The 20,511-nt window shown below is 30.6% G+C and overlaps 2 protein-coding genes across 2 annotated transcripts in view; one reads left to right on the top strand and one right to left on the bottom strand.

Moving 5' to 3' along the window:
* LOC106457556 (peroxidase-like) overlaps nucleotides 1–2,429 on the top strand; it is a gene marked incomplete at its 5' end in the record, with an annotated part of 36,326 nt that extends 33,897 nt beyond the window's left edge. The window contains one exon of the mRNA XM_013916988.1: nucleotides 2,159–2,429. Within this exon, the coding sequence (XP_013772442.1) occupies nucleotides 2,159–2,429 (271 nt within the window). The remainder of the gene's footprint in view (nucleotides 1–2,158) is intronic.
* Nucleotides 1,775–20,511, bottom strand: part of LOC106457555 — a 44,599-nt gene continuing 25,862 nt past the window's right edge. Inside the window, exons 12-18 of the mRNA XM_022383550.1 lie at nucleotides 19,686–19,901; nucleotides 17,189–17,379; nucleotides 14,810–15,020; nucleotides 12,683–12,862; nucleotides 10,808–11,039; nucleotides 4,985–5,602; nucleotides 1,775–4,735 (exon numbers count right to left, since the gene is read on the bottom strand). Of these exons, the coding sequence (XP_022239258.1) occupies nucleotides 4,635–4,735; nucleotides 4,985–5,602; nucleotides 10,808–11,039; nucleotides 12,683–12,862; nucleotides 14,810–15,020; nucleotides 17,189–17,379; nucleotides 19,686–19,901 (1,749 nt within the window). The 3' untranslated portion in view covers nucleotides 1,775–4,634. The remainder of the gene's footprint in view (nucleotides 4,736–4,984; nucleotides 5,603–10,807; nucleotides 11,040–12,682; nucleotides 12,863–14,809; nucleotides 15,021–17,188; nucleotides 17,380–19,685; nucleotides 19,902–20,511) is intronic.

Genomic DNA, 20,511 nt, shown 5'->3' with positions numbered 1-20,511 from the left:
CACGTGTAGAAGTACATGAACTATTAACTTTTTAATTTACTCATCATCTGACATTACTTCATTTTTGAATGGCTTGTTTGTTTGTTTTGAATTTCGTGAAGGTACACGAGGGCTATGTGCGCTAGCCATCCCTAATTTAGCAGTGTAAGACTAGAGGGAAGGCAGCTAGTCATCACCACCCACCGCAAACTCTTTGGCTACTTTTTTACCAACGAATAGTGGGATTGACCGTCACTTTATAATGCCCCCACGGCTGAAAGGACGAGCAATTTTGGTGTGACGGGGATTCGAACCCATGACCCTCAGATTGCGAGTCGAGCACCCTAACCACCTGGCCATGCAGGGCCTTTTGAATGGCATGTAAATGTCTGATTATCATGAACCTGGACCAATATTCTACAATATCTGACACTTAATCAAGATTTCAATCACTTTAAAAACCCGGATAATATAAAATATGAAGTAGAGAAAACCCAAAACCTACAGAACAAACAAACAAACCAGACAAATGTAAAAACCTATGACTTACCATTAACGTATTTTAGACCCAAATTTTTACAGACTGGTATTTTGCTTTCACAATTGTTTGTTTTTCTTTAGTAAATACTATAAAAATATTTTTATATCCATTTACATCTTTTGAATTTTTTTAATCGACTTTCCAATCACTACATACTCTAGACTTGGAAAAAAAATTATCAAACAAAATGTTCTTAGAACCAATGCCTTGGATAATTTCATTGAACTTTCAAAATTAAGTCAACAATTAAGCATCCAGAGTTCTTAAATATGATATTGGTGTAAAAAAAGAAAAGTTTGATTGTCGTTAAGTACAAAATTATCCTATGGACTGTCTGTGCTCTTCCCACCATGGATATCAAAACCCAATTTCTAGCGTTATGAGCCCTTAGACTTACCGCTGAGCCACTGGAGGCAAAAGAAAAGAACTAGAGAGTTTTTATATATTTTTACCCCCACCCCAAATAATTTTTTCATGGTTATGACAAACCAGACTAAACAGAAATGGTGAGAATTAATGAGATGGCTGCATTGTGTTCAAGGAATAGTGTTTTCTAACACATTATGAAATCATGAAAAACTTAAATGATGATAATTTGGCGGTTTCATTTTTTGAAAAAGAAAAAAAAAAAGAACTCACCTGCTTAATACCCAGTACTATTCAGGTATCACAAGCTATTTTTCTCAGTAGTAGTTTTGAAGTTCGTGAAAGTTTTATGTGGAATAAAAAGTGTTTTTACATATACGTTTGATATGCAGAAATATTTACAAAAAAACATTGTAACATTTTGTTTATAATTACAGTGTCATATGTAAAATAATATGTTCTAAGCAACACGTAAATTGCAAACACAAGTGAAATGTGTCCAATAATGTAGCCCAACTTTACTGAAGTAGAATACTTAAAAACCTAAAATCATCATTTTAGGATAACTACTTCAAAAACCGACTTAAGTACATAATGATTACATTTTTCATAGTTTTAGATATTTATATAGGAATCCAAAACTTTAAGCTCGAACAACCTCAAATTTTGGTGCACATATTGTGTACATTGCATAAAATTTCACTGTATAACAATTTTGTAATTGTATATTATTGTTGAAAACCTACCAAAAAAATGAAAAATAGAATGTGTTTTCACATATGGTGTCATTAAACTGTTCAGGCTTCTAAGTTTATTAAAATGTAAAATATGTCCTTTCATGTGTATCTGAGAAAAACAGAGAAGACAATAACAAAATTAGTATTTCTGAAATATTAACAGCTTTTAATGACCTGATGAAATATGAGACACATAAAAATTATGTACAGTGTGCTTAAGTGGTTTCAACACTAATATAAAATATATCCAAAAATTATGTGTTTACATATATATATATATATATATTACAATACTGTTATCAGACCTGGTTGTCAACTTATTGACATATGTGTATATCCACTCACATGAATACAGATTTCAATGTATACTCCTTTTTGATCATTTTGCCATGAGCTGCTTACGTGTTCAGATAAAACTACAGGAAGATCAATGACAAAAGACGTTTGCTTATAGTTTGTGATAGGTAAGCCAAAAATAGCTGATAATGTTTGGAAGGTTTTCCAGGGTATAGAGATTTTTTTGTTTTATTAGTAGTTGTCTTCTACTCATCACTGTTAAGCCAGAAAACTACAACCTGAGTCTCAATGTTAAGCCAGAAAACTACAATCTGAGTCCCACTGTTAAGCCAGAAAACTACAATCTGAATCCCACTGTTAAGCCAGAAAACTACAACCTGAGTCTCAATGTTAAGCCAGAAAACTTCAATCTGAGTCCCACTGTTAAGCCAGAAAACTACAATCTGAGTCCCACTGTTAAGCCAGAAAACTACAGTCTGAGTCCCACTGTTAAGAAAAAAAAGTTCTGAGTACACATGAAAATAACAATTTTTAGTGTTCAGATGACAATAACTATATATATACACATTTTACTAATCAACAATTTTTTCTTAATTTTATCCCAACTTCAAAACATTTATAACGTGGAAGATTCCAATCATCTACATAGCATCCTTCTTTGGACCACTTTTTTAAGTAAACACTTTTTCTTTTCCATTTGTTATGCACGAAGCTGGGTGGTGGGAGCAGATACCAAAATGAAAAATTCTAAGAACCCATGAGTGATACATAAGAATATGTTTTCATATGTCAAACACACTACATATGCTACATCCAGTGCAGATGAGACCTTCCACCCAATACCAGGTAGAACTGGGCGATTAGTGTACCTTTACAGTTAATTGTCAGTTCACTAATTAATTCCATTCAACTAATCAATTATCATCATATGAGACTTAGAAAGCTGAAATAATCAAAAACAGTAATAATTGTAAACACTAATTTTAATTGTTTGATTATTTTTATGACTTGTGACACTTATCTACACACTAAACATATCATCAGTTTTCACGAACAACGACCATTATAATGCGAACTAGACTAAGCAAGTGAATTGCAATTATTATCAATTTTTATTTAAGTCATCTATAAATCAGATTTTATGGTAAGGATAAATAAAACATTGTTTATTTATTTTTAATTCTAACACCGATTATTTAGTATATTTTAATTGATTTTACTATCACTCCCAAAAATTGACGAGCCAACAAGCTGCTCTTCCTATTCATGGACTGGGTCAAGCAACCACTGTAACAAGTCAACAATAGTAATTCTAAGAACCCATGAGTGAAAATAAGGAAGAATATGTTATCATATGTCAACCACATCTACCATATCCATTGCTGAAGAGGCCTCTTCCCAATACCAGGGCTAATGAGTCTGACTGAGATATGACTGACATAGTAGTGGTCTAGGCAATATATATATATATATATATATATATAAACACACACAAACATCAATTAATATAAATAATGACTTTCATGTTGTCTAATAGATTAATATTATATCAAAATAAATCTTTATCAGTATATACTATTATAAATGTATACTTAATTTATCATTTAAACACATTTTCTGACTGAGAGTTAAGAATAGATGGATGATTAAAAGTTCTTTGTAACTCATATATTTGATGTATATTTTTTCAAGTAGGCTAATACTTTTATTCTTGAATATTCTGAATAGTAGAAAAACTTTTATAAAATGACCAAAATACAATTAAAATTTGAAGTATTTATCACCATATATATGTGTACTCTACAGAATTACAATTGTGAAATACCTCATTAAGTTTTTTTTCTTCCCACCTCCAAAATCTATATACAACTTTCTAAACAACTCAAAAAATGTTTCACATCCTAGATGATATTCAAGGTAGTTATTTTTTTATTTTCTTAACATATGAAAATCAAGTTTATAAGATCTGATCTTCTCAAACACAAGAATTTTCCACACAAGTGCAGAGAAATTTCTCTTGGATAATCATCAGGAAACTATAAACAAATACGCAAAAATTACCTTTCATTTATGATTAAAATTAAGAGCATAAAATGTCCAGAAATGTAATAATGTTTCATGCCGATTGTATTCACACACATATATGTACCTTTCGTGTATGGACTAAAAACAAGTTTACCATACTGAAATCTGATAAAACTAAATTTGTACAAAGTTTTTTTTTGACAATGAATAACCAAACGGTTTTGAAACATTCTACATTAGATTAAAATGGATTTGCCATCAATGAAAAACTCTGGCAATCCTAACATCTGGGCTCAGACTATAAACTAGTAAATGAATCTGAAATGTCTCTAGGATTCATTTTCACTGAGATACAACAAACAAATAAAAAAATTACAAACCTAGAGTCTGAGGCCATCTATGAATTTGGGTGGAATATTTAAATATTCCAATCTGTATTACTGAAAGTTGCTCTTAATTTTTACACACAAATACTTTTCCTGTATTTTTTTATAACTGCTAAGCATAATAAAAAGGACGTTTCCTTTCCCAGCTTATTTATAAGCACAGCAGTTCTTCAGCAGGCACAAAATCAATTAACAGCCACACATCAAAACATACTACCTTACCAGCATCGTTTTTTTTTTGCGATAAATGTATCAACTAAAACAAAATAATGTTCTCCCTTTCACCCTGGGCATGCAATGGTTTCAATGTATCTCGTCCATGTTTACCACATAAAACAAAAGGTTGCCATCATTATCTGTCTCACCTTCCTCAATAACGGTTCCCTCCTCTAATACGATTGTGCCTGGAAAGAAATTTGTAAAATGTGACTCCAAAATGATAATTCACGGAAACATGAGGATTATCAAGCTCATTTTTAAAATGAGTGATCCTTAATTCAAAAAAAATTATTGTTTAATTATTTTTAGTACACATGTTTTAAGTATTTTATGGAAGTGTTTGCACAATGAAACAAAATAATTTTAAATACACGAGAGAAATACAGTGGCATCTAGAAAAACTTAGTTTGTTGTTTTGAAAAAAAATAACTTACATTCATTTTCAGAAAACTTTCCCAACATGTTTTCTTGCTGGTCATTTGACAGCTGTTTGGCTATTTGTTGGCATGCAGACATGGCTTCAAATTCAGATTCCAAGGGTAAAGACTTATTATCTTGCCCAAATGTAATATGTTTGAGATGGCACACTTCATTTGTCTCGACAGTTGCACATTCTTCATCTAAAAGTTCCACAAAAGCACCCACTTCAAGGTGATTAGAAGTAACTTCAATTAAATTCTGGCTTATACGAGCATTGTCGACAAAACTACCTTTTTGTGTTCTTTCTATGCATTCAATACTTGCACTTTTCTCTCGAGTTTCAGGAAACAGAACTAATCCTTGTGAAGCTTCGGGCACTGATTTTCCTGAGCTCATTCCAACATTCTTATTATCAGTTACCTTGATTTTTACATTTCTTTCTTGTTTGCTGCTGTGTCTATCTTGCTTTGCTTTAGACTGTACATGATTTCTGTCACTTGCAGTTGTTAAAGTTTCAGAAGGTTTCTGATCATCATCTGAGGTATCATCATAACCTGTGTCAGTTGATGTTTTAGCTTTTTCTTCAGCATCATTTCCATGACATTTTTTGCTATCATTAAGTATTTTCTTATCTGAAATATGAGTAATAAAGTAGATATATAGATATATTTATCACAAATTTAAATAAATGCAAGAAATTCTGACATCTTGCACTGTCTGATGTAAAATACTGATGAAAAGTAAAGATAGTTCTTGAAATTCTTGATATGTTGTCTTTAATTGGTCAAAAATATTCCTATTCTTAAAAAAAAAGGAAAAAAAAACCCTTAAAATTCTGGATTCTAGGTAGAACTGTGTGATTAGTGTAATTTTACAATTAACTGTCAGGATCATTAATTAATTACATCCAACTACTCAATTACTATCATATGGGACTAAGATGGTTGAAATAATAAAAAACAGTAATAATTATAAATATTAATTTTAATTGTTTGATTATTTTTGTGGCTTATGATACTTATGCTCACGGGGATGACCCAATGGACTGATGCCCATATGAATAATTAATATTTACTGTAATCTGAATTTACTATGCGTATCTTCAATACATTTGGCAAGCTTTTAGTAAACATAAAAAGTCCGTTCTACGAAAAAAAATTAGTATTTTTTTTATACAGTATTTTTGACTAAAGATTTGTCCGAGAATTTACTGATTCAGTCTAAGTGAAAGGTGATTTTCCTGCTAAGAATTAAAAATACTTCTTTTCATTTTTCTTTTGCATAACTTCTAGATCCCTCTAATACCATACATCTCTCTTTAGTAAAACATTATACTTTATTTCTTATTTCCTCTACCCCTAACACTAACTGTAGCAATATCAGCAATACATAATAAATAAATAAATAATATTAAATTAAAATTAATTATCCTTTTTTTCTTTCTAAAATGACTGCATACTGTAACAGACAATTGCACACTATTTATTAAGGCAGCCACAGTAAACACTTTTCAGATCTAGGTTCATTTAGCTTTATCGCTTTACATCTGCACTCCAAGTATGCTGAAACTAACTTATCATGGTTAAATTGCAATCATACCTCATGATGTGCGCGTGCTATGATAGAATATCATAAAAATTCTTTTACCTAGTGTGTTTCACTTAGTCTTTCTTGTCTAATAATTTTCTAATTCTTACATTTTAGTTACTTTTATACAAAAAATAAAACATATACATAAAAAACAAGAAATTTAGTACATATATGTCTGGACTCTTGTCTTTTTGTAGTCAGCTAACAAAGCATTGTAAAGCCTACACTTTGTGTAATGATATAAGTTGTTCAAAATATTATTAATTTGTATTTCTAAAATACAAGTCAGAACATAAAATGCTATCACACACAAAAAACACAGTCCTAAAACTACTATATTTTTACTGGTCGAGCAAAACACCATAAAGGCAAACAATGAAATTGAGGCTAAGTATTTCAAAACTTAGTACCTGAAAGGACTAGCCTCAACAGGAATCTTGAAAAGCAGAATATGTTCTTCCTATTGGTTACAATTAATCCAATAGTAAATGTCAGAGAGAATTATTGATATTTTTTGAAAGACAAGATGGATTTCACTAATTTTTTTTTTTTATATCTCTGTAAATGAAGATGCTTGGAAACTATAATTTTACATTATGGGTTAGCAACATCTATAGTAAAAGTCTGTAATTGGTGGCAAATTAAAAACATCATATAGGGGCAGAAAGAAAATCTAAAATGGGCAATTTGGAGTGAAGAAGCGTCATGTGATACAGAGAAAGTTAAGAATTTATTTAAATATTTCCTTTTAAAATTAAAATATGGATTATCAACTATGTTTGATGCTGGTTGTTTAACTGAACTGTGAATGTAATTCTGTAAAAAAGTTGTGACGTGTGGATTATAAACTATGTTTGATGTCGGTTGTTTAACTGAACTGTGAATGTAATTCTGTAAAAAAAAGTTGTGATGTGTGGATTATAAACTATGTTTGATGCTGGTTGTTTAAGTGAACTGTGAATGTAATTCTGTAAAAAAGTTGTGACGTGTGGATTATAAACTATGTTTGATGCCAGTTGTTTAACTGAACTGTGAATGTAATTCTGTAAAAAGTTGTGATGCGTGCACTGTGAACCACATGCGTAAACATAAGGTTAAGCTAACCAATCATGGATTAATCTAAAATAATAATTACAAATGATAATAATGGCAATGTTTCAATTACTGGGATAGTTAGAATTATCAAAATTAGCAATAATTAGAAATACTAAGATCAATTTGTTGATTACCTTACATGACACTGCTCATAGGTAACCAATTTGATCAGTTAATCAAGTTAATTGCTCAGCTCTGTAACAGTAGGATGTCTATCTTTTTAAGTTTCTATAGTTTGTATTTATTGGCTGTTAAAGAAGCCACAAGGCAAAACATCAAGGTAATAAAACGTGAATTCACTAGAAAGAGGTTGTCACCATTTTCTGTTAAAGTTTAGAAGTGTACAAGCATGAAAATGTAATCAAATACGTTGAAATGTTTCTTATTATATTATGAGTCAATAATCAAGTAATTATTCTTTCTGTAGCTAGGTAATAGGCATATTAACCAGATTGGTGAAGCACCAACAAAACTTAACGACGACTTAAAAATAACCGATATCCATAGTGGTTCTATAAATATAAATGCATGGATGTTTAAACATATAATGCTATTGACATAAACAAATAATTCACTTTCAGTATATAAACATAACATGTACTTGAATGGTATTCATAGTTTTCTGATTATTGATAAAAAAAAAAGTTCTTGAAATTTATCTAAAAATGTGTCTATCAAATTAGCAGGCCTCACCTCAATGGTGAGCAACTAAAACTCAAGCCACCCCGATCGTGGCCAGACACATGACTGTTTTTACATTTTTTGTGTTGTTTATGCCTCATTATTATAAGTGTATGCATAATAGAAGGTAAGTAAAGGATAAGATCAATTGTAAGAGCAAATACAATACTTCTCAAGGGTATCCCTCAAAACTTTCCCCTGTGTCCCCTTAATGTTAAAGCAACTAACAAAACATAATCCTATTCTATCAACTAATACTTTTCACTATTAAATACAATACTTCTCAAGGGTATCCCTCAAAAATTTCCACTGTGTTCTCTTAATGTTAAAGCAACTAATAAAACATAATTCTATTCTATCAACTAATACTTTTCACTATTAAATACAATACTTCTCAAGGGTATCCCTCAAAAATTTCCACTGTGTCCTCTTAATGTTGAAGCAACTAACAAAACATAATTCTATCAACTAAATATAATTGTTCAGATTAGTAATACTTTTCACTATTAAATACACTATTTCAAAAAAGTGTGTCCCTTTAATGTTGGTACAAGTAGACGCTAGTTCCTTAAACTATGGAACCTAGGAAAAACACTGTGATAGTATTTATTAATCATATGGACTTAGTTCTCCTAGGCTGTTCAATCTCTACCAAATAACCCTGCCAAAGGTTTGATATCTGTTACTAATTTCTTCTCTGCCAGGTAACTCAATGTGACTGATCCAATGTGTATCTACTATATTGAGGCAAACCTTTTGGGCACATGATGTAAATCCACTGTAAAAGCACTATTCCTATTATTAATATAATAAACATTAAATACTAAAAGTTTGTTTGGTAAATAATAGTTGAAAGTTTAGAAAAAACAACCTTTACACTCCAGATATATATAAAATTATTTTAACCAACGTTTCACCTTTGCAGCTTCATCAGGGTTAACATACACAACTGTTTGATACTAGAATATTCATTAAATTATAAAACAGCTTGTAATGTTTTATTCCTCAAACCTGCCATAATGTGCATCTAATAATGTATAAATTATCATAATTGTTTCATTATTATCCTAACATTATAGTATAGTTATAACACTAACTATACAGCTATATTAACATATAATGTATATTACTTTTAGACGAGATATAAAAATAAAGAGAACTACAATATGTTTTATGATTAGCTAAAAATAAGACATGTGTAAATCCCTCCAGTATGTGCTACAAATTTTGAAAGTTTCCCCCTTTTCTTGATTTTGTTTTTGTTTTGAATTTCGTGCAAAGCTACATGAGGGCTACCTGCGCTAGCCGTCCCTAATTTAGCAGTGTAAGACTAGAGGGAAGGCAGCTAGTCATCACCACCAACTCTTGGGCTACTCTTTTACCAACGAATAGTGGGATTGACCATCACATTATAATGCCCCCACGGCTGAAAGCGCGAGCATGTTTGGTGGAACGGGGATTCGAACCTGCGACCCGCAGATTGCGAGTCGAGCGCCCTAACCACCTGGCCATGCTGGGCCCCGTTTTCTTTAATAATTAGTTTTAAGCTAGATACAAGCTTCATGTTGATTTGTTGAAATTCAATGCAATTATATTTAACTAGTACACTTAATGATAGATTTCAGGACTGGGGTAAATGCTTGCATAACTCACAAGAATTTTCAGACTTTTGATAAAATTTCAATGATTTAACTGTAATCAAATTTTTAGGAATAAAAAATTGAGTTTCATATGTATGTATGATATATTTATGAAATTATTCTATGTCCAACAGCTTCACCTTAAACTCTTTTTTTTTGGGGGGGGGAGTAATGATTTTAAAAAGTTGAACAGTTTTAGGTTAGTATTTACACCTGGAAATGGGAGTTTGACTAAAAGGTCTTCAAAGTGTTGTACAACTACAATTAACTTCAATTATTTTTATCTGAAACAGATAATGAAATATAAAATTAGGCCTACAACTGACAAATAGTGGGACTTGTATGGCTACACCATGGCATACAGTGGAACTTGAATAATTACAACATGACATATAGTGGGATTTGTATGACTACCACAGGACATAGAGTGGGATCTGTATGTTTAAAACATGGCATGCAATAGGAATTGTATGGCTACAACAGGACATATAATGGGAGTTGTATGGCTACAGCATGACATACAGTGGAATTTCTATCCTTAAAACCCAGTATGCAATGAAATTTGCATGGTTACAGCATGACATACAGTGGGATTTGTATATCAACAACATGGTATATAGTGGGACTTATACATTGATAGCATGACTGTGGAATTTGTATGTATAAAATATGTCATGCAGTGGGACTTGTTTGGCTAAGACAACTCATCTGAATAACAAAACAAGATGCTAACAGCAAAAACTGTAGCAATTTCCCCAGAAGAAAACATGATTAAATGATTAACAAACAGAGAAAACAATAACCTGGTGAATATTTAATTTTACAACAAACCTTGGGTGCTTTTTTTCCTTCTTGATTTTTGCAATGACGATGTGCCCTGGAATTCATTTGATACTGTCATAGCTTCAATCATTTTATCGTCCAACTCATGGGAATGTTCCAAATGTTTTTTGTTAAGATGGCGCTTCAGAGATTGTCGTATTTTGATATGTATTCCACAGTACTTGCACACATAAGACTTGTTGCTATGGTAGATTCTCATATGTTCACTCACATGGTATTTCTGAGAAAAATACACGAGAAAATGGGTTTTAATTCATATATCTATCAATTTTCAAATTACCATTTCGTCTATATGATGAGGAGAACATCTTTGAAATTATAAGTTCCTGTAATGCTTAAAACTATAGGCAAGTTAGAATTTGGCCCTAAAAAAAATAGATAATAAATTTTGGAATTTTTCAACTCCAGATCTAAGTGACATAACAACTACCTTTAATTCATGCTTTCTAATTACAGTAGATGTTTTGAAATCAATAAATAATGTTCAAATCTATAACTCTACTGATCAAACAAGTTCTTTAACCCATTAACTGTGGCAGGAACAGCTCAGTTGCCATTTTCTGACTCACAGATAAAACTGAGTTGCCATCAATCACAATAAAATGGTAATTTTCGTCATTCGCATAGAGTTATAGTTCTATATGTGCGACTGATGGACATTTCCGTCATTCGCAGCTGAGCCATAGAACTTCAATGAGGGAAATATTCGTCATCCGCAGTTAATGGGTTAACCACTGATAAGAAGACAAGATTTAATATTTAAACTATAATGGTTTGGTGCACAGAAATATGAATTCATCTACTAATAAGATGAAATATCTACTGTCAATCTGAAAATACTGATCTGTCTAATCATCAGGTTTCTGGATCTTTAATTTGCTTTTATTAACAGGCCCCTCATGAGCCAGTGGGGGACATTTTTGTTGAAAAAACAAACTACCCAATCTGGTTTTTCTTATTTGAACTGAAATTTTTTGGACATTTTTATAGGCTAAAAAGAAGACATTTCCCACAATCTTTTAGCATTGGGGCTGCAAAAAGGGATATGAAGTGGTAAGGTGACTGAAATCCATCAGTGCATCACGAGCTTAACGGCCAAGCACAAAAAGCAGAAAATGACACGCAAAGGTATTCAGGAACCATTTAGAACCACCTTGGTAGATATTGTGCAGCAGCCGAGTACAATATTATGCCTGTAACTGTTTTCAAAGTGTTCCTGTCTGCTCATCCTACTGCTGACTATTGTGATGCTTTGACCTTCCCTACCAAATCACAGGTAAACTTGTTCATATTTCAATTGACAGCTAAATATAGATGATAGCAGAAGCATAAAAGGTTGGCAATTGTTTAATTAATGATGCTGAGAATGTGATTTATATATATCAATAAAGATATATAAAGAAATATATACTAGTATTAGCTAGTATGGAGACTTGAGGATGCTGTATTTCACTTAAAAATTCATCAATTAAGAAACAAAAGCTTGTCTCAAAAAGTTATGTCCAAAACCACCCTCTTTAGGAGTTTCCGGATAGAACTTACTTTTTATATTTAACAAATTGTAGTGTAAAGACACCCCTTGGCTCCTGAGAGATGTGTTAACATTATGTTAATCACATTTTGGAGAATATTCATGAAAGAACATTAGATAATAAACCCCCCTCCCCAAAACCATGACAAACTGAGAATTAAACCAGTCTAACTACCCAAGTCAATGGTGCATAATGCTAACCAATTAAGTTTTGCATTGTGGAAATCCTTGAGAACCAATGAGCTTATTTTATACCTGTGTGTTTATGTACGTACATAAAGAAAGAGATACACATATCTAATTAATGTTAATATCACATTCCACTAATCTACCTTGATGAAACTTTTCCCACAAGTTTCACAGGAATATATACGTCCTCTCGTGTGCTCCAGGGTATGTGTGCTAAGATATTCTTTTCTTTTGAAGCTTTTAAAGCAGATATCACATGTGTACTTTATGTTTTTATCATGGGACTCTTGGTGTTTCAGAAGGTTTCCTTTCTGGTGAAATTCCTGAAATTCCAGAAAAGATTTGTCAAGTCAAATTTTCATAATTTATGGTTTTTAAAATATCATAATATTATTCCTGTAAACAGAAAATTCTTACTGAGCAATTATATTAAACTTTATGAAACTGTGACATGCACTACATACTTTTTTAAAACACTATTATCAATTTAACATTTTCTCTAACTGGGATTTTTCATTTTTCAATCCCAGTGGCACCTTATACACATGTATGCTAAACAACCAGGTCAGAGACTCCTCAGATTCAAATTTAACCATTCCTAATTTTATCTACTGATAAGAGGGGAAGCAGCCAGTTAGATGCTCCTACCATGACAAGGGCTCTGTCCAGATTTTTCATCCGAATGATGTGATTGACTTTAATTTTTTTTAATGTACCTACAGCTAAAAGTGTGGAGAATATTCATTGAAATCGTGTTTTGAATTCCAGAAACCAGTGATCTGCAGCCTGATGCTCACCACTAGGTCAGCACAGCCCCAAATTCTTTGGTATAAACAATATTTGTATAATATTTATTTATATTGTTGTTTAAGTCTCTTCACTAAATAAAACTGCCATAACAATAACTACACAGAATAAGTTATTATAGTGTTATTAATGACCAGTTATGTAGCCAGATATCTATGCTTCCATTTTTTTTAGCAGATTCTTTTAACTGAAGCAGAGCAGTTAAAAATATTTGGGTACAAATTCAGACATCCTGTAACTGATTACGTGGAATACATATAAGAGAAATAATTTTTTCCCCCGAGAGCTGGAAATGCTAAATCATGAGAGTCACTTCATATTCACAAATGTACATTTTATCATGTATATTTTTTAAGAATTCCTCAAAGTACGATATTTCCTGCTAACTAACTTATAAGGCACCACCTAAAAGAAAAGTTTAAAGATTTTTTTTCTATGCAGAAGCAAGTCAGTGACTGCCATAATGACTTGGCAGGTGGCAGCCACTTAGTACATGACAATTTAAGACTATACAGTTTATCAGGCTTTATATGTTTCACTTTTCACTCAAAGTTAAAAAAAAAAGCTTCAAAAATCATCACTTGAAGCATTCTATACTATGAAAAATCATTTTTTGATTATTAACCTACAAGTTAAAAAGTGCCTGGCCATCCCAGAGTAGTGAGATGAGTTAATTGACATTGTTGTTTATATTAAGAGTCCCTCATAAAATTAAAAATTCGTTTAACCCATTACCCCCCCCATTTCAACACACAACATCTTTAAATTCTAACAAATAGCCTCCTCATAATGAAATCTGATCTTAAACTTTGTATAGATAATTTTTAATAAAAGATCATCATTAGTTTAGCAAAAGGGTAAATAAAATTAATGTGTGAAACTAATTTTATTACGAACTATCAGAATGTAATAGGAGATTGGTTCGGTTCCCAAGCAATGGTTTACAAACATGTTTTTCCCAGGTATGATTCTTTCTGAGTAAATATTCATATTATTCAAATTTCCAATTCCTTTAAAACTTATTTTTACAATCCTAGGTACAATTAAATTCTATGCACTTCATATCTGTACATCATATACTGTAGTAGAGGTATATATTTATATATATTCAAACTTGTTTTAAAGAAATGTATAATTAAACCTACTGGATCATGACAGTGATCTAAATTTTAAGTCAATCTAATTTGTACCCATTTCAAACTTATGGGATTTTTTGTTTCTTTTTAATAAAATAACAAGAACAGTTTTTCTTGAACATATGAAATATAACAATGAAACATTGGCACTTAATTTTTTTTTTACAAGAGTGACCAGAAAACTGTTATAAAGCAACAAACTAGTCCTTCAGTGCAAAGATTACAGAAGATGCTCATACGGTAACGACATAGTCTAAAAAAGTGTAGTTTGATGATGAAAACAATACAAGTAAGGAAGACTACAATGCTGAATAATGATAATCTTACCCTGGAACACTGAGAACATTTATGCATTTTAACACCATTATGAATACGAATATGAATATGAAGAGACTTCTTAGACTTGAATAATTTTCCACAGGTAGGACATGGTATTGATGCTTTTTGATGTATAAACGTGTGTTCCAGAAGTAGATCTTTTCGATAAAATTGTTTTCCACAAATTTCACAAGAAAAGCTTTTTTCTCCATGAAGTTTTCTAGAAAAAAAGAAGAAAAACATTAGTGACAAATGAGTGCCGAGTAAAGAGTTAGCAGATAATACACTTCATGATAATATTTATACCCTTACATTAACATAAAAATATCAATAAACTTGCGTAACCTGTTTAATACAATATTTTGGAATAAATGTATGACTTTAAAATTAACCTCTTACAACAAAATTTAGATTTAATGTTTTATGGAATAGGTAGCAAGTTACTTCATGCAAATATATAAGTAGAGTTTTACTAATTTTCACATAAAAATAGTTACGTGAATTAAAGTACTAACCTACAATTTCAATGTATAAACTGTTTGATGGAAGAGTTTCTTTCTTCACACTAGGTAGTCTTGAACCAAACATTTAGCTACTTATCGTATAGAAAAAAGTACCCCAAAACTACTGATGCTTACAATCACATTTTCATACTCATCACAACACATACATGTAAGGACGTACCACTGTATTACATGATAAAAATAACAGGTTTAATAATTTGACTAATTTCTTACTACATTACATGTGACCACTGAGTATTAACTGTAAGAGGTGGCAAAATGAGAAAAACTACAATGTCACAGTACAAGATTCTGTAGTTCAGTAAAACACAAAATCTCTTATTTATTGATCAACCCTGAATATGTAAAAAAAGTGTATTTTGCTTAAATTTGCATAAATCACAATAACAACTTTCTTTTCTTTTAAATTAACTTTTATCACACAATTTGCTGAAAAACAACAACAAAAAAACAACTAATATGCCAACAGTAGAGTTCTAAAAAGAAACTAATCCTAATGTAAACATGAAAAATCAAATTGTTTTTATTATGTCTTATTAGACCCAAACAAGATAAATCCAAATCTAAATTTCAAAGAGTGCCAAACACATTTTTCATAAAATTACACAATACTAAAACAGTGAAGTAAAGCAGTACATCATTGTATTAAAGTACTTTAATTTTATAAACTTTAGGCTTAGAAGTGATAGCAGTATAAAACTCAACTTTAAAACTGTTACTCAGCAACTGCTATTTTGGGTACCATTTCTGAATTACTTAAAAAAAAGAAGAAAATAATGAAAAGAAATGTGTTAATACATACATAAATATATAGAGTGCCAAATACTAACATTGTCACAAATTCCTTCTTCACTTTTTTAATTGTTAAGTCAAATGCAACAAAGGAGGTATGATGAAATTTATCAAGTGTAATAAATCTACAATAGTTTGGTTAATTGTAAAAAAAAAATAACAGAGAATTGTATTTTTCACATTTAGTTAAAACCTAATATCAGTGTAAATGGCAAAAGTTTAATTAATTAAAAAATAATAATAATTCTAATGAAAGAAAAGTGCAAACTAATGGCAATAAAATGTTAGGATCAAACATAACATCCATAACACTAAAAACTTAGCACTCTACAAGCAAAAGCTACTTTAATATTAAAACTGAGATTCAGACTATTAAGTACAAAAACATGCAAATAAAGTTTAGTTATCAACTAGTATTTGATAAAACATTAAGAGATTTACTAATTAAGATTCACACTATTAACTACAAAAACATGCAACTAAAGTTCAGTTATCAGACCAGTATTTGATAAAACACTGATAGAGATTTAGTTATTAAGATTCAGTCTGTTAAGTATAAGAACATGCAACTAAAGCTTAGTTATCAGACTAGTATTTGATGAAACATTAAAAGAGATTATTTAGACTATTAAGTACAAGAACATGCAACTTAAGTTTAGTTATCAGACTAGTATTTGATGAAACATTGAAAGAGATTTACTTATTAAGATTCAGGCTATTAAGTGATGAAACAGGTACAGCTGAGGTTCAGAATATTCAGCAATGAACCAAAAATAACATCTGCTTCTCAAAGTTAGACTATTAAGCGATGAAACAAATAAATATTGTTGATTTTAAGAATCAAAATATTCATTAACCAATTAACAAATAATTTACTAATAACAATTCGGAATAAATTGTGTTAAAATAAAAAATTGTTATTGATGTTTCAAGACTCAGACTATTCAAGATTGAAAACATGTGGATTTACATATTACCTTAGAACAAGAATAACAGATATAAACTTCACAAAGTACTTTTTTGAACTTTCTGATTATCTTCGAAAAGGATCTCAGGATGAGAATTAACTTACTTGTGGACATTCAGACTACTAGTGTTGGAGAATAGTGAGCCACATATTTCACACATAAGTAATGTACTCCTATTGATTTTTTCCTCCTTGCTCTGGGTCTTTGTGATCTTCAATTTCTTTTTTCCTCTTTGTGGACAACAGTGCATTAGTAATGAATTTTGATGATAAAATGACTTCCCACATTCAGTGCACTATTGGAAGATAAAGACAAAACCATAATTAAAAATGGTAATACTTTATCAAACAGAATTTTTATCAACACTCAATTGGAAACAGTGGAGGTTTTTATAACTTAGAAAAACAACAACAAATACATGCACAAAGTTTAAGCTTAATACTTAAATAAATATATATATATTATTACAAGGGGTATAAACTCCTTTTCCACAAAAAGTAAAAATTTGTTTAGAAAAATACTTTATAAAATTTTCTTACTAATTCTTACATAAATTGAAACCTAATAACATAAAGCACTTAATAATCTCTCCTTCTGACAAAACAAAAGTACGTCTTAACTAAAGAACAATTTTTAAACTGCTTTATAAGTTTTCAGTATCACATTTATAATAATGTAATGATGTGATGGTTTGATTAATTTCAAGGCAATTGTATTTTTTCTACATGTGGACTAGCTTGTAGTACTACTACACGTATTAATGCTGATAAAGTGATTGTTCCAATCAGATAAATATAGTACTAATATGAAAAAAGGATTGCTTGGCTGATCCGACCGAGTTCGTAACCATCATAGTTTCCATACTATAACTTTTAACATGTTTTGTATATCTTCATGAAATTCCAAATTCCAGTAAACATTACAAAATTTCTCCATAAATATTTGAAGTCAAAGTGTCGACTGTTACAAGTGCAAAGTGATTTTCACGTTAGGATTAAAAATACTTTTCTTCATCTGAAAACTGACAGATTTCATTTGAATAATCTTTAAAACCTCCTAAATAAATAACAAATGTTGTTTTATCAGTAAAACTTTATATTTCACCTGTTATTTTCCCCACCCTAACTCTAAATGCATTTGGTTAATGTGACCAACCTCTTAACCACCATAGAAAAAATTATATAAATCTAAATTACCCTTTCTTCTTTCTAGAAGGATTGCGTCTTGAAACTTGAAGCTACATTTACCCTAAGTAGCTTAAAGCTTGTAACAATATACATCTGTTTCTACTAAAAATGTTATTGTTTTATATCCCTTTGAACCATGTCTAACTAATAATGTTGCCACACAAGTTTTAAATCACTCTGTGAACATGTAGCTCACATTACCTTAGATAACCTGATAAGTTTCTAATTTTTACATATTAGTTACTTTTATAATAATAAATAAAGAATACACATGAAAAACAAGAAATATAGTACAACCTGGGATCTTTCTTTTGCTCTCAACTGTCGATGAAACGTAACCCTACTTTTTTATACTAATGGTACTACTACACTAAATATTTTTTTTTATTCAATTAAATACTTCACCTAAGAAAACAGAATAGTAATGTGCGAAAAAGCAAATAGTTTCCTATAACTATCATAATATTTCTGGATTTCTAACTATATGATAAGAGCCATTAAAAATTTAGCTTAACTCATTGATGTGATTCCTGTGAAAACAAATTTGAAACAGAGCAAAGAAATAGACAATACCATGTACAGAAAACATAATATGTCCTTCAACAGATTGAAACTTTGGCTTTCTATTGGTTATAAATAATATAGTGTAAAACATCAGAGAAGTATTGGTAATCTTTAAAAGATAACATGTGACAGGTGGGTATAGCAGTTATTTGTAATTTTTAAAAGATAACATGTGACAGGTGGGTATAGCAAATGGGTCTGATTTACTAGTTTATGGGTCCATAGACAAATAAGGTTGAGAGCTATAACAATTATGCTTCACTCAAATAATACCTATATTACAATGAGTAATTTAAGTTAAATTTTGTACTTCTCGAAGGGGTGGTAAATAAATTAGAAAAGAGGGAAGACCTAGAGAACAAATGTCACAATTCTCATACTAAGGGAGATTGACGATTTTTTTAAATATTTCCTTATAAAATTAAAAATTGAAAAGTTATATAATATTAAAATTGGATTTATTAACTACCTTTTGATGCCAAGTCTCTTCAAAGCCAGTGATAGTAAAGTACTTCAATTAATTTTTTAATGTAACTCTCTGAAATGTCATGACGTGTGAACTTTGACCTGCCAGAGTATGTGTATTTTCTTAAAGAAAAGCCACTTCAGGCTGTCTGCTCTATCCACTAAGGGGAACTGAACCACAAATCTTAGCATTACAAATCTGTAGGCTTACCACTGTCCCACCGGAGGATTGGCAAGAGTACTAACAACACATAATTATTTCATACTAGTGAGATAATGTTGTTATACAAAATCTATATCACAATAAAACCTTATGTATCTTTTCAGATATTACTTAAAATATTTGTTCCTTCAAATTTCTTTTTTAACTTATTCAGACACTCACCCTAAAAATTAGATCACCATGAATGGTCAGATGTTGTTGTAAACTAACAAAACTAGGAAAGACTTCATCACAGATTTTACAACACACATCTTGAGGTTGACAAACATGGAGTTCAACGGAGTCTTCATCACGAAATCTAGACCCACACTGGTCACATTTAAACTTATAGGTATGTTCATACTGATGTTTCCTGAATTCTAACACATCTGAAAATTCCTAAAAAGAAAAAAAATATATACACACAAGTTTTGTCTACAATGCAAAAACACTTAATCTCAATAAGAATTTAGTCAGCAATAAAAACTTTACAGTTATTATTTTGTTACAAAAACTTCAATATTACATGTTCAGTAGCATTATAATTGATGCTACTACCTATGCTCAGTTACCAGTTATACGTTCTTAGGTTTAAATAAAGAGGATAAAGCAAGAAGTTTTCTTGAAATAAGTTGTTTTTCTTTTACTGCAGTACTACTAGGACTTGACCTAGTTTAATTATCAGATTCCGGACATCAAAACTTGGAAAATTTCAATGGCGAATTTAAAAAAATGAATGAATGACATTTTAAAAAAGTACATCAACAGAAAAAAATAAATTTCATTACATGTGAACTTTTTCTGCATTCTGAATTTATGCAATTTTTTAGAACATAGATAGTCCAACATTCTGATTAACCATGCCCTAATAATAGTATAACAGCACATAGCTCAAGATACTTTCTTTCAACTGTACAGCCCTTTAACCAACTAGCAGGTCTAGTTTTAGGGTCATTTGGCATTATTAGCAAAGTAAAGAAAACAAACAATATATATATATATATATATA

Source organism: Limulus polyphemus, unplaced genomic scaffold (genome assembly GCF_000517525.1).
Source record: "Limulus polyphemus unplaced genomic scaffold, Limulus_polyphemus-2.1.2 Scaffold345, whole genome shotgun sequence".
NCBI lineage: Eukaryota > Metazoa > Arthropoda > Merostomata > Xiphosura > Limulidae > Limulus > Limulus polyphemus.
This window is presented reverse-complemented; position numbering and strand designations above follow the sequence as displayed.